We start from the raw sequence: 14,836 nt of genomic DNA, 5'->3' as shown, positions 1-14,836 counted from the left end.
AAGTTATTTCGCCTTGTCCAGAACACTAGAACCCGAGGACACGGCCTGTGCTTGAAGGGGGTAAATTCAGAACTAATCTGCGGAAACAATATTTCGGTGAGCGAGTGGTCAATCTATGGAACAGGCTCCCCAGGGAGACGGTGGAAGCAATTAGTATTAACACATTGAAATGTAAACTAAAATAACATTTTAGGATCCAGTATATGAGTCTTTTGAGACATGACGTGTGGTGAGTGTAACATGTTTGGGAGGAACTGGTGACTTTGGACCTCTGGTTCCCAAAGCTCTCCACCACTGGGGGTTTTCCTCACCTCATGTCTGTTGTCGACTTATTGATAGAGATTGATTGCCATGATTAATCAATAACTCCATTATCGATGTATCATGTGACTATCGGGATGGTAGAAGGTGAACTAGATGGGTCATCGTTGTTTTTTTGACTAGTAATTTTAATGTTCCTGTGAAAAAGTGCGTCCTGAATTCACTCCTGAATGGCCTAGCTCTAATGTTTAAAAATTTATTCATGGGATGTGGGCGTCGCTGGCAAGGCCAGCGTTTATCGCCCATCCCTAATTGCCCCTTGAGAAGGTGGTGGTGAGCCGCCTTCTTGAACCGCTGCAGTCCGTGTGGTGAAGGTTCTCCCACAGTGCTGTTAGGGAGGGAGTTCCAGGATTTTGACCCAGCGACGATGAAGTAACGGCCGATATATTTCCAAGTCGGGATGGTGTGTGACTTGGAGGGGAACGTGCAGGTGGTGTTGTTCCCATGTGCCTGCTGCCCTTGTCCTTCTAGGTGGTAGGGGTCACGGGTTTGGGAGGTGCTGTCGAAGAAGCCTTGGCGAGTTGCTGCAGTGCATCCTGTGGATGGTACACACTGCAGCCACAGTGCGCCGGTGGTGAAGGGGGTGAATGTTTAGGGTGGTGGATGGGGTGCCAATCAAGCGGGCTGCTTTGTCCTGGACGGTGTCGAGCTTCTTGAGTGTTGTTGGAGCTGCACTCATCCAGGCAAATGGAGAGTATTCCATCACACTCCTGACTTGTGCCTTGTAGATGGTGGAAAGGCTTTGAATTTTAAGGTTATGCCCCCTTGTTCTGGACTCCCCCCACCAGAGGAAATAGTTTCCCTGTATCTCCCCCATCGAATCACTTTTAACATTTAATTGACCATTTTGCTCGCTGTGTGCCATGTCTGAACGGAGCTTTGTGCTTCACTGACCCGTGCCATCCTCTTGCGGCATTTGAGTTGCTTGGGTTATTTCTGACCTTCACCTCTTGTTCCTTACAGTTTACCCCTGCGATCCGCCCCTTCCTACAAACCATCTCAATCGGCCTGGTGTCGTTCGGAGAAAACTACAGGAAACACGAAACCAGCCTGGGTAAGGAGCATGTGTTTGCACGAGTGCGAGTCATGTTTTGATCTATATTAACGACCTGGACTTGGATGTACAGGGCATAAGTTCAAAGTTTGCAGATGACACGAAACTCGGAAATGTAGTAAACAGTGAGGAGGATAGTAACAGACTTCAGGAGGATATAGACAGACTGGTGAAATGGGCAGACTCACGGCAGATGAAATTTAACGCAGAGAATTGTGAAGTGATGCATTTTGGTAGGAAGAATGAGGAGAGGCAATATAAACTAAATGGTACAATTTTAAATGGGATGCAGGAACAGAGAGACCTGGGGGTGCACATACACAAATCTTTGAAGGTAGCAGGACAAGTTGAGAAGGCTGTTAAAAAAGCATATGGGATCCTGGGCTTTATTAATAGAGGCATAGAGTACAAAAGCAAGGAAGTTATCTTGAACCTTTATAAAACACTGGTTGGGCCCCAGCTGGAGTATTCTGGGCACCACACTTTAGGAAGGATGTCAAGGCCTTAGGGAGGCTGCAAAGGAGATTTACCAGAATGATTCCAGGGATGAGGGACTTCAGTTACGTGCAGAGACTTGAGAAGCTGGGATTGTTCTACTTACAGCAGAGAAGTAGGGGACACAGATTTAAGGTAATTGGTAAAAGAACCAGAGGGGGAGGTGGGGAGAATTTTTTTTACGCAGCGAGTTGTTCTGATCTGGAATGCGCTGCCTGAAAGGGCGGTGGAAGCAGATTCAATAATAACTTTCAAAAGGGAATTGGATAAGTACTTGAAGGGAAAACATTTACAGGGCTATGGGGAAAGAGCAGGGGAATGGGACTAATTGGATAGCTCTTTCAAAGAGCCGGCACAGGCACGATGGGCCAAATGGCCTTCTTCTGTGCTGTATCATTCTATGCTTCTATGTGTGTATACTGTGTGTGTGTGTATGTTTGCATGAGTGTGTGCATGAGTGTATGTTTGCACGTATGTGTACATGTGTGCGCGCGCGTGTGTATGCGTGTGCTTGCGCATTTGTATGCGTTTGCATGTGTGTGTTTTCACGTGTGCGTGTGTTTTCAAGTGAGCGTGTTTGCATGTGTTGGCACGTGTATTTTCAAGTGAGCGTGTTTGCATGTGTTGGCACGTGTATTTTCAAGTGAGCTTGTTTGCATGTGTTGGCACGTGTGTTTTCAAGTGTGCGTGTTTGCATGTGTTGGCACGTGTGTTTTCAAGTGAGCGTGTTTGCATGTGTTGGCACGTGTATTTTCAAGTGTGCATGTTTGCATGTGTTGTCACGTGTGTTTTCAAGTGTGCGTGTTTGCATGTGTTGGCACGTGTGTTTTCAAGTGAGCGTGTTTGCATGTGTGTCACGTGTGTTTTCAAGTGTGCGTGTTTGCATGTGTTTGCACGTGTGTGTGTGTTTGCTGTGAACACTGTCTCCATTATGTTTGTGTCCGACTCCATGTCTGTGCGAGTGTGTTTTTGGTTCTTGTTGTTAAAGAGAGAAACCCCAGTGTTCAAATTGCAGCTTAATACCAAAAGCACGTATTTTAAACCCCCAGCATGTGCTCACACTCTCCATTATTTTCTCAAACCCTAATGCCCGCAGGAAGTTCCCTGGACCTGTGGGCCAAGGCCTGTTTACCAGCCCCCTCCCCATAACCTGCAGGCCCGGCACGCAGAGCTGGCTCCACACTTGCCCAGCTCTCTAACGTCTGGCTGGTCCATTTAATCATTCTGAGCTGCAGTAGAGGGCAAGCTCTAGTGGAAGAAAGCAAATAATTCAGGCAGAATATTTACAGCAGGCAAGCTACTGTGCCTGCTGGTCCCTATAGAATGAGGCACTCACTCCATCTGGCCTCCTGGTCCCTATAGAATGAGGCGCTCACTCCATCTGGGCTGCTGGTCCCTATAGAATGAGGCACTCACTCCATCTGGGCTGCTGGTCCCTATAGAATGAGGCACTCACTCCATCTGGGCTGCTGGTCCCTATAGAATGAGGCGTTTGCTCCATCTGGCCTCCTGGTCCCTATAGAATGAGGCGCTCGCTCCATCTGGCCTCCTGGTCCCTATAGAATGAGGCGCTCGCTCCATCTGGCCTCCTGGTCCCTATAGAATGAGGCGCTCACTCCATCTGGCCTCCTGGTCCCTATAGAATGAGGCGCTCGCTCCATCTGGCCTTCTGGTCCCTATAGAATGAGGCGCTCGCTCCATCTGGCCTCCTGGTCCCTGTAGAATGAGGCGCTCGCTCCATCTGGCCTTCTGGTCCCTATAGAATGAGGCGCTCACTCCATCTGGCCTTCTGGTCCCTATAGAATGAGGCGCTCGCTCCATCTGGCCTTCTGGTCCCTATAGAATGAGGCGCTCGCTCCATCTGGCCTTCTGGTCCCTGTGGAATGAGGCGCTCGCTCCATCTGGCCTTCTGGTCCCTATAGAATGAGGCACTCGCTCCATCTGGGCAGCTCTGACGGTAGAAGAGATGCTACAGTTGCCCTCTACCTCCCCGTGCTAGGGAGAGATAAATCAGCCAGCCTTCCTCCCTCTGCAGTGACCCCTGGTGGCAAGTGCCGGCATGTGGGTACCTGTGATGGCCTCCATTATCGAATAGCCTGTGGATCCTCACAGTCTGGGCTCAGGCATGAACAATGGGACCTTCAGCAAGAGAAGGTGAATTCCTCCAAGTTCATTTTGGACATCATCCAGTGGAACAGTGTGGGGGGGGGGGGCTTTAATCTGTATCTAACCCGTGCTGCACCTGCCCTGGGAGTGTTTGATGGGACAGTGTAGAGGGAGCTTTACTCTGTATCTATCCCGTGCTGTACCTGCCCTGGGAGTGTTTGATGGGACAGTGTAGAGGGAGCTTTACTCTGTATCTAACCCCCTGTACCTGCCCTGGGAGTGTTTGATGGGACAGTGTAGAGGGAGCTTTACTCTGTATCTAACCCCCTGTACCTGACCCTGGGAGTGTTTGATGGGACAGTGTAGAGGGAGCTTTACTCTGTATCTAACCCCCTGTACCTGCCCTGGGAGTGTTTGATGGGACAGTGTAGAGGGAGCTTTACTCTGTATCTAACCCCCTGTACCTGCCCTGGGAGTGTTTGATGGGACAGTGTAGAGGGAGCTTTACTCTGTATCTAACCCCCTGTACCTGACCCTGGGAGTGTTTGATGGGACAGTGTAGAGGGAGCTTTACTCTGTATCTAACCCCCTGTACCTGCCCTGGGAGTGTTTGATGGGACAGTGTAGAGGGAGCTTTACTCTGTATCTAACCCCCTGTACCTGCCCTGGGAGTGTTTGATGGGACAGTGTAGAGGGAGCTTTACTCTGTATCTAACCCCCTGTACCTGCCCTGGGAGTGTTTGATGGGACAGTGTAGAGGGAGCTTTACTCTGTATCTAACCCCCTGTACCTGCCCTGGGAGTGTTTGACGGGACAGTGTAGAGGGAGCTTTACTCTGTATCTAACCCCCTGTACCTGCCCTGGGAGTGTTTGATGGGACAGTGTAGAAGGAGCTTTACTCTGTATCTAACCCCCTGTACCTGCCCTGGGAGTGTTTGATGGGACAGTGTAGAGGGAGCTTTACTCTGTATCTAACCCCCTGTACCTGACCCCGGGAGTGTTTGATGGGACAGTGTAGAGGGAGCTTTACTCTGTATCTAACCCCCTGTACCTGCCCTGGGAGTGTTTGATGGGACAGTGAAGAGGGAGCTTTACTCTGTATCTAACCCCCTGCACCTGCCCTGGGAGTGTTTGATGGGACAGTGTAGAGGGAGCTTTACTCTGTATCTAACCCCCTGTACCTGCCCTGGGAGTGTTTGATGGGACAGTGTAGAGGGAGCTTTACTCTGTATCTAACCCCCTGTACCTGCCCTGGGAGTGTTTGACGGGACAGTGTAGAGGGAGCTTTACTCTGTATCTAACCCCCTGTACCTGCCCTGGGAGTGTTTGATGGGACAGTGTAGAAGGAGCTTTACTCTGTATCTAACCCCCTGTACCTGCCCTGGGAGTGTTTGATGGGACAGTGTAGAGGGAGCTTTACTCTGTATCTAACCCCCTGTACCTGACCCCGGGAGTGTTTGATGGGACAGTGTAGAGGGAGCTTTACTCTGTATCTAACCCCCTGTACCTGCCCTGGGAGTGTTTGATGGGACAGTGAAGAGGGAGCTTTACTCTGTATCTAACCCCCTGCACCTGCCCTGGGAGTGTTTGATGGGACAGTGTAGAGGGAGCTTTACTCTGTATCTAACCCCTGTACCTGCCCTGGGAGTGTTTGATGGGACATTGTAGAGGGAGCTTTACTCTGTATCTAACCCCCTGTACCTGCCCTGGGAGTGTTTGATGGGACAGTGTAGAGGGAGCTTTACTCTGTATCTAACCCCCTGTACCTGCCCTGGGAGTGTTTGATGGGACAGTGTAGAGGGAGCTTTACTCTGTATCTAACCCCTGTACCTGCCCTGGGAGTGTTTGATGGGACAGTGTAGAGGGAGCTTTACTCTGTATCTAACCCCCTGTACCTGCCCTGGGAGTGTTTGATGGGACAGTGTAGAGGGAGCTTTACTCTGTATCTAACCCCCTGTACCTGCCCTGGGAGTGTTTGATGGGACATTGTAGAGGGAGCTTTACTCTGTATCTAACCCCCTGTACCTGCCCTGGGAGTGTTTGATGGGACATTGTAGAGGGAGCTTTACTCTGTATCTAACCCCCTGTACCTGCCCTGGGAGTGTTTGATGGGACATTGTAGAGGGAGCTTTACTCTGTATCTATCCCGTGCTGTACCTGCCCTGGGATGTAATGGGAAACTGTTCTAGTCCCAAACCGAAGTTCACAAGATGTATTTGAATAAAATGGAGAGGGATGCAGAGGCTGGTTTGCCAGAGCGCACAGTAACATTGAAATGCTTTGTTTCTGTTTTAATCTAATGCCTTCACTAGTGGAAGTGGGTAGCTTACCGCAGTATGGTGAGTACATTTCCATATTTATATGAAAAATAAAATCCTTTAATGCTGCGACAGAATACTTAAATCAGGAGGCAAGTCTGGGGGAGTTCTACTATAAAATGCCACCTTAGCACTCCCCCCCCCCCCCCCCCCGGAGTTAGAAGGTCTTGGGTTCGAGCCCCACTCCAGGACTTGAGCCCGTAATCTAGGCTGATGCTCCCTGCAGTACTGAGGGAGTGCTGCACTGTTGGGGACTGCCAGCCGTTTAATAAGACTTGTTGCAGGGGTAGAGTGGGTGTTTCTCCAGCTCAAACATGGGGAGGATGTTGTCCCGAGCCGCCAACTCCCCTCCCTTATCAGTGACTCCACCCCACCTCCTCCCCGGCCACTCTCGGGCCGAGCCAGGCTTGGCATCACATTGGAGCCTGACGCAAGCTTTAAACTAAACATCCTATCCGCTCCCAGACTGCTTCCCTCCACCTCCGTCTCCACCTGAACCCCTCAACCCTTGCTTGTTGGGAAAACGAGAATTGTTTTCACGCAGCGAGTTGTTATGACCTGGAATTGACTGAGTGAAAGGGCGGTGGAAGCAGATTCAGTAGTAACTTTCAAAAGGGAGTTGGATAAATACTTGAAAAGGATAATAATTGCAGGGGAAACGAGCAGAGGGAGTGGGATTAATTGGATAACTCTTTCAGAGAGCCAGCACAGGCACGATGGCCGAGTGGCCTCCTCCTATGTGGTATGATTCTATGTGCTTTTGTCAACTCCAGACTCAACTATACCATAGCTCTCCTTTCCAGCTCCCCATCCTCCACCCACCCTGAACTCCGAACTTTTTGTGTTAAAAATACGGTATAAATGCAGGTTCTTATTAGGAACAGGAGGAGGCCATTCAGCCCCTCGAGCCTGTTCCGCCATTCAGTTAGATCATGGCTGATCTGCACCTCAACCCAATATTCCCGCCTTTGCTCCGTATCCCTCGATGCCCTTACCCGATAGAAATCTATCGATCTCAGTCTTGAAAGCTCCAATTGACCCCCAGCATCCACAGCCTTTTGCGGGGGGGAGAGAGTTCCAGATTCCCACTCCCCTTTGTGTGAAGAAGTGCTTCCTGACATCACCCCTGAACGGCCTGGCTCTAATTTTAAGGTTATGCCCCCTTGTTCTGGACTCCCCCCACCAGAGGAAATAATTTCTCTCTATCTACCCTATCAAATCCTTTAATCATTTTAACCACGTCAATTAGATCACCCCTCAACATTCTAAACTCAAGGGAATACAAGCCAATTTGATGCAACCTGCCCTCGTAATTTAACCCTTTTAGCCCCGGTATCATTCTGGTGAATCTGCACAACACCCCCTCCAAGGCCAATATATCCCTCCTGAGGTGCAGTGCCCAGAACTGACCGCAGTGACCACAGATGGGGTCTGACCATGGCTCTAGACAACTGAAGCATAACTTCCTCCCTTTTGTATTCCAGCCCCCTTGAGATAAAGGCCAACATCACATTAGCCTTTCTGATTACTTTTTGTACCTGTCCACTAGCTTTAGTGATTTCTGTACTTGGACCCCTGAATCTCTCCGCTCCTCCACAGTTCCGAGCTTCTCGCCTTTAAGAAAATACTCTGATTTATCTTTCTTGGATCCAAAGTGGATGACCTCACACTCTCCCACATTAAACTCCACCTGCCACAATATTGCCCACTCACTTAATCTCTCAATGTCCCTTTGTAATTTGCTGCTCCCGTCTACACTATTTACTGTGCCTCCTAACTCAGTGTCATCTGTAAAGATGGATCTACAACTCTCTATTCCTTCATCCATGTCATTGATAAATGTGGTGAAAAGCTGCGGCACCAGTACAGATCCCTGGGGAACACCACTGGTCACATCCTGCCAATCAGAGTACAAACCCTTTATCCCCACTCTCTGTCTCTGCCCTTCTAACCAATTACTGACCCATGTCACAAGGTTACCTACAATCCCGTGCGTTTTCATTTTTGCTAATAATCTCTTGTGTGGAACTTTATCAAATGCGTTCTGGAAGTCCATATAACACTCCCACATCCACCATAGTAGCGACTTCCTCAAAGGTTTAACCAGATTAGTCAGACATGACTTAACCTTCACAAAGCCATGCTGACTAACTCTGTTCAGCTCTGATCAGCCCAGTCCCTGGGCTACCAGGAGACTCCTTATTCCAGTCCCTGGGCTACCACGAGACTCCTTATTCCAATCCCTGAGATTCCAGGAGGCTCCTTATTCCAGTCCCTGGGCTACCAGGAGGCTCCTTATTCCAGTCCCTGGGCTACCAGGAGACTCCTTATTCCAATCCCTGAGATTCCAGGAGGCTCCTTATTCCAGTCCCTGGGCTACCAGGAGGCTCCTTATTCCAGTCCCTGGGCTACCAGGAGACTCCTTATTCCAATCCCTGAGATTCCAGGAGGCTCCTTATTCCAATCCCAGGGATTCCAGGAGGCTCCTTATTCCAGTCCCTGGGCTACCAGGAGACTCCTTATTCCAATCCCTGAGATTCCAGGAGACTCCTTATTCCAGTCCCTGGGCTACCAGGAGACTCCTTATTCCAATCCCTGAGATTCCAGGAGGCTCCTTATTCCAATCCCTGAGATTCCAGGAGGCTCCTTATTCCAGTCCCTGGGCTACCAGGAGACTCCTTATTCCAATCCCTGAGATTCCAGGAGACTCCTTATTCCAGTCCCTGGGCTACCAGGAGACTCCTTATTCCAATCCCTGAGATTCCAGGAGGCTCCTTATTCCAGTCCCTGGGCTACCAGGAGACTCCTTATTCCAATCCCTGAGATTCCAGGAGACTCCTTATTCCAGTCCCTGGGCTACCAGGAGACTCCTTATTCCAGTCCCTGAAATTCCAGGAGGCTCCTTATTCCAGTCCCTGAGATTCCAGGAGACTCCTTATTCCAGTCCCTGGGATTCCAGGAGGCTCCTTATTCCAGTCCCTGGGATTCCAGGAGACTCCTTATTCCAATCCCTGGGCTACCAGGAGGCTCCTTATTCCAATCCCTGGGCTACCAGGAGATTCCTTATTGCAATCCCAGGGATTCCAGGAGGCTCCTTATTCCAGTCCCTGGGCTACCAGGAGGCTCCTTATTCCAGTCCCTGGGCTACCAGGAGATTCCTTATTCCAATCCCTGGGATTCCAGGAGACTCCTTATTCCAATCCCTGGGATTCCAGGAGACTCCTTATTCCAGTTCCTGGGATTCCAGGAGGCTCCTTATTCCAGTCCCTGGGATTCCAGGAGGCTCCTTATTCCAGTCCCTGGGCTACCAGGAGACTCCTTATTCCAGTCCCTGGGCTACCAGGAGACTCCTTATTCCAATCCCTGGGATACCAGGAGGCTCCTTATTCCAGTCCCTGGGATTCCAGGAGACTCCTTATTCCAGTCCCTGGGATTCCAGGAGACTCCTTATTCCAGTCCCTGGGATTCCAGGAGACTCCTTATTCCAATCCCTGGGATTCCAGGAGACTCCTTATTCCAGTTCCTGGGATTCCAGGAGGCTCCTTATTCCAGTCCCTGGGATTCCAGGAGGCTCCTTATTCCAGTCCCTGGGCTACCAGGAGACTCCTTATTCCAGTCCCTGGGCTACCAGGAGACTCCTTATTCCAATCCCTGGGATTCCAGGAGGCTCCTTATTCCAGTCCCTGGGATTCCAGGAGACTCCTTATTCCAGTCCCTGGGATTCCAGGAGACTCCTTATTCCAATCCCTGGGATTCCAGGAGACTCCTCATTCCAGTCCCTGGGCTACCAGGAGACTCCTTATTCCAGTCCCAGGGATTCCAGGAGACTCCTTATTCCAGTCCCTGGGCTACCAGGAGACTCCTTATTCCAGTCCCAGGGATTCCAGGAGGCTCCTTATTCCAGTCCCTGGGCTACCAGGAGACTCCTTATTCCAGTCCCAGGGATTCCAGGAGGCTCCTTATTCCAGTCCCTGGGATTCCAGGAGGCTCCTTATTCCAGTCCCTGGGATTCCAGGAGACTCCTTATTCCAGTCCCAGGGATTCCAGGAGGCTCCTTATTCCAGTCCCTGGGATTCCAGGAGACTCCTTATTCCAGTCCCTGGGATTCCAGGAGACTCCTTATTCCAGTTCCTGGGTTTCCAGGAGGCTCCTTATTCCAGTCCCTGGGATTCCAGGAGACTCCTTATTCCAGTCCCTGGGATTCCAGGAGACTCCTTATTCCAGTCCCTGGGTTTCCAGGAGGCTCCTTATTCCAGTCCCTGGGATTCCAGGAGACTCCTTATTCCAGTCCCTGGGATTCCAGGAGACTCCTTATTCCAGTTCCTGGGATTCCAGGAGACTCCTTATTCCAGTCCCTGGGATTCCAGGAGACTCCTTATTCCAGTCCCTGGGATTCCAGGAGGCTCCTTATTCCAGTCCCTGGGTTTCCAGGAGGCTCCTTATTCCAGTCCCTGGGATTCCAGGAGACTCCTTATTCCAGTCCCTGGGATTCCAGGAGACTCCTTATTCCAGTCCCTGGGATTCCAGGAGACTCCTTATTCCAGTCCCTGGGTTTCCAGGAGACTCCTTATTCCAGTCCCTGGGATTCCAGGAGACTCCTTATTCCAGTCCCTGGGATTCCAGGAGACTCCTTATTCCAGTCCCTGGGATTCCAGGAGACTCCTTATTCCAGTCCCTGGGATTCCAGGAGACTCCTTATTCCAGTTCCTGGGATTCCAGGAGACTCCTTATTCCAGTCCCTGGGATTCCAGGAGGCTCCTTATCCAGTCCCTGGGATTCCAGGAGGCTCCTTATTCCAGTCCCTGGGATTCCAGGAGGCTCCTTATTCCAGTCCCTGGGCTACCAGGAGACTCCTTATTCCAGTCCCTGGGCTACCAGGAGACTCCTTATTCCAATCCCTGGGATTCCAGGAGGCTCCTTATTCCAGTCCCTGGGATTCCAGGAGACTCCTTATTCCAGTCCCTGGGATTCCAGGAGACTCCTTATTCGAATCCCTGGGATTCCAGGAGACTCCTCATTCCAGTCCCTGGGCTACCAGGAGACTCCTTATTCCAGTCCCAGGGATTCCAGGAGGCTCCTTATTCCAGTCCCTGGGCTACCAGGAGACTCCTTATTCCAGTCCCAGGGATTCCAGGAGGCTCCTTATTCCAGTCCCTGGGATTCCAGGAGACTCCTTATTCCAGTCCCAGGGATTCCAGGAGGCTCCTTATTCCAGTCCCTGGGATTCCAGGAGACTCCTTATTCCAGTCCCTGGGATTCCAGGAGACTCCTTATTCCAGTTCCTGGGTTTCCAGGAGGCTCCTTATTCCAGTCCCTGGGATTCCAGGAGACTCCTTATTCCAGTCCCTGGGATTTCAGGAGACTCCTTATTCCAGTCCCTGGGTTTCCAGGAGGCTCCTTATTCCAGTCCCTGGGATTCCAGGAGACTCCTTATTCCAGTCCCTGGGATTCCAGGAGACTCCTTATTCCAGTTCCTGGGATTCCAGGAGACTCCTTATTCCAGTCGCTGGGATTCCAGGAGACTCCTTATTCCAGTCCCTGGGATTCCAGGAGACTCCTTATTCCAGTCCCTGGGTTTCCAGGAGGCTCCTTATTCCAGTCCCTGGGATTCCAGGAGACTCCTTATTCCAGTCCCTGGGATTCCAGGAGACTCCTTATTCCAGTCCCTGGGTTTCCAGGAGACTCCTTATTCCAGTCCCTGGGATTCCAGGAGACTCCTTATTCCAGTCCCTGGGATTCCAGGAGACTCCTTATTCCAGTCCCTGGGATTCCAGGAGACTCCTTATTCCAGTCCCTGGGATTCCAGGAGACTCCTTATTCCAGTTCCTGGGATTCCAGGAGACTCCTTATTCCAGTCCCTGGGATTCCAGGAGGCTCCTTATTCCAGTCCCTGGGATTCCAGGAGGCTCCTTATTCCAGTCCCTGGGATTCCAGGAGGCTCCTTATTCCAGTTCCTGGGATTCCAGGAGGCTCCATAGTGCAGTGTCAGCTGTGGCTCAGTGGGTTAGCACTGTCGCCCCTGAGTCAGAAGATCGTTGGTTTATCCCATCTATCTCAACTCAGTCTTAAAAGCTCCAATTGAGCCCCAGCACCCACAGCCTTTTGGGAGAGAGACTTCCACTCCAGAGAATTGAGCCCATAATCCAGGCAGACATTCCCAGCGCCAGTACTGAGGGAGTGCTGCACTGTCGGACGTGCCGTCTTTCGGATGAGACATTAAGCCGAGGCCCCGTCTGCCCTCTCAGATGGAGGTAAAAGATCCCAAGGCCACTATTGCGAAGAAGAGCAGGGGAGTTGTCCCTGGTGTCCTGGGGCCAATGTTTATCCCTCAACCAACATCACTAAAAACAGATGATCTGGTCATTTATCACATTGTTGTTAGTGGGATCTTACTGTGTACAAATTGGCTGTATCGTTTCCTACATGACAATGACTGCATTTCAAAAAAGTACTTCATTGGCTGTAAAACACTTCGGGTCGTCCTGAGGTTGTGAAAGGTGCTATATAAATTCAAGTCTATTTGACGGCTGGGATTCCAATGTGCTTCTTATTCCAGTCCCTGGGATTCCCTACTCTTGTATATAAATTGTTTGCTTGTTTTCACCGCAGGCGTTGCTGCCACCTCCATCTTCACCAGCGGGAAATACGCTATCGACCCCGAGCTCCGCGGCTCTGAGTTCGAGCGGCTCACCCAAAACCTGGACGTACATTTCTGGAAGGCCTTCTGGAACATCACCGAAACTGAGGTGCTCGCGGTAAGGAGCCAGTGTTCACCGAAACTGAGGGGGCTCGCGGTAAGGAGCCAGTGTTCACCGAAACTGAGGTGCTCGTGGTAAGGAGCCAGTGTTCACCGAAACTGAGGGGGCTCGCGGTAAGGAGCCAGTGTTCACCGAAACTGAGGTGCTCGCAGTCAGGAGCCAGTGTTCACCGAAACTGAGGTGCTCGCAGTCAGGAGCCAGTGTTCACCGAAACTGAGGTGCTCGCAGTCAGGAGCCAGTGTTCACCGAAACTGAGGTGCTCGCAGTCAGGAGCCAGTGTTCACCGAAACGGCCCACCTCGCTGTTTGGAGCAAATGGCTTCAGCGGAATTCGCCACCAATGGGTGAACTGGAAGGGGTTACATCCACTGAGATTCTGTACAATGGGAGTGAATGGGAAGGGGTTTGGTCCATTGGGATTCTGTACAATGCGGGTGAATGGGAAGGGGTATGGGATTATTGGGATTCTGTACAATGCGGGTGAATGGGAAGGGGTTTGGGTTTATTGGGATTCTGTACAATGCGGGTGAATGGGAAGGGGTATGGGATTATTGGGATTCTGTACAATGCGGGTGAATGGGAAGGGGTATGGGATTATTGGGATTCTGAACGATGGAGTGAATGGGAAGGGGTTTGGGTTTATTGGGATTCTGTACAATGTGGGTGAATGGGAAGGGGTTTGGGTTTATTGGGATTCTGTACAATGCGGGTGAATGGGAAGGGGTATGGGATTATTGGGATTCTGTACAATGCGGGTGAATGGGAAGGGGTTTGGGTTTATTGGGATTCTGTACAATGCGGGTGAATGGGAAGGGGTATGGGATTATTGGGATTCTGTACAATGCGGGTGAATGGGAAGGGGTATGGGATTATTGGGATTCTGAACGATGGAGTGAATGGGAAGGGGTTTGGGTTTATTGGGATTCTGTACAATGTGGGTGAATGGGAAGGGGTTTGGGTTTATTGGGATTCTGTACGATGGAGTGAATGGGAAGGGGTTTGGGTTTATTGGGATTCTGTACAATGTGGGTGAATGGGAAGGGGTTTGGGTTTATTGGGATTCTGTACGATGGAGTGAATGGGAAGGGGTTTGGGTTTATTGGGATTCTGTACAATGTGGGTGAATGGGAAGGGGTTTGGGTTTATTGGGATTCTGTACGATGGAGTGAATGGGAAGGGGTTGGTCCCATCATCTGGTCAGGTCTGTACGTTCTGTAGGTCTGTCAGCACCTGAAATGGAAATATCCGTTCATGCTTCAGTGCCACACTTGTTCTCAGAACCCACCGTAAACGTGAAGCTCCCTTTTCCCCTCTCAGCAGCTGTGTTCCCAGCAACTGATGGTTTTAAATTTCCAGGATATTGAGGCACCGGTGAAAGGGCAGAAAAGATTTACACGGATGTTACCAGAATTGAGAGGATGAAACTATCGGGAAAGATTGAACAGGCTGGGGCTCTTTTCTCTGGAAAAGAGAAGACTGAGAGGAGACCTGATAGAGGTCTTTAAAATGATGTCGGTGTTCGATTGGGTGGATGTGGAGAATCTGTTCCCACTTGTGGGGGGGACCAGAGCAAAGGGTCATAAGTATAAGATGGTCACCAACACATCAAATGAAGAATTTAGGAGCAATTTCTTTACACCCTGGTGAGAATGTGGAACTCACTGTCACATGGGGTGCAGATAATGTTGGTGCATTTAAGGGAAGGCTTGATGCATACATGGGGGAGAAGGGAGTAGAGGGATAGAGGGAGCAGGGTGGGAATAGAGGGATACGGGTAGGGTGGGG

The 14,836-nt window shown here is 50.6% G+C and overlaps 1 protein-coding gene across 5 annotated transcripts in view; it reads left to right on the top strand.

Moving 5' to 3' along the window:
* Positions 1-14,836, top strand: part of lipeb (lipase, hormone-sensitive b) — a 146,969-nt gene that overhangs the window by 81,259 nt on the left and 50,874 nt on the right. For all 5 annotated transcript variants that reach the window (XM_067975239.1, XM_067975235.1, XM_067975237.1 and 2 more), the window contains exons 3-4: positions 1,285-1,375; positions 12,904-13,049. In XM_067975239.1, coding sequence (XP_067831340.1) covers positions 1,285-1,375; positions 12,904-13,049 — 237 coding nt within the window. The remainder of the gene's footprint in view (positions 1-1,284; positions 1,376-12,903; positions 13,050-14,836) is intronic.

Source organism: Heptranchias perlo, chromosome 42 (genome assembly GCF_035084215.1).
Source record: "Heptranchias perlo isolate sHepPer1 chromosome 42, sHepPer1.hap1, whole genome shotgun sequence".
In the NCBI taxonomy this organism is placed as follows: domain Eukaryota; kingdom Metazoa; phylum Chordata; class Chondrichthyes; order Hexanchiformes; family Hexanchidae; genus Heptranchias; species Heptranchias perlo.
This window is presented reverse-complemented; position numbering and strand designations above follow the sequence as displayed.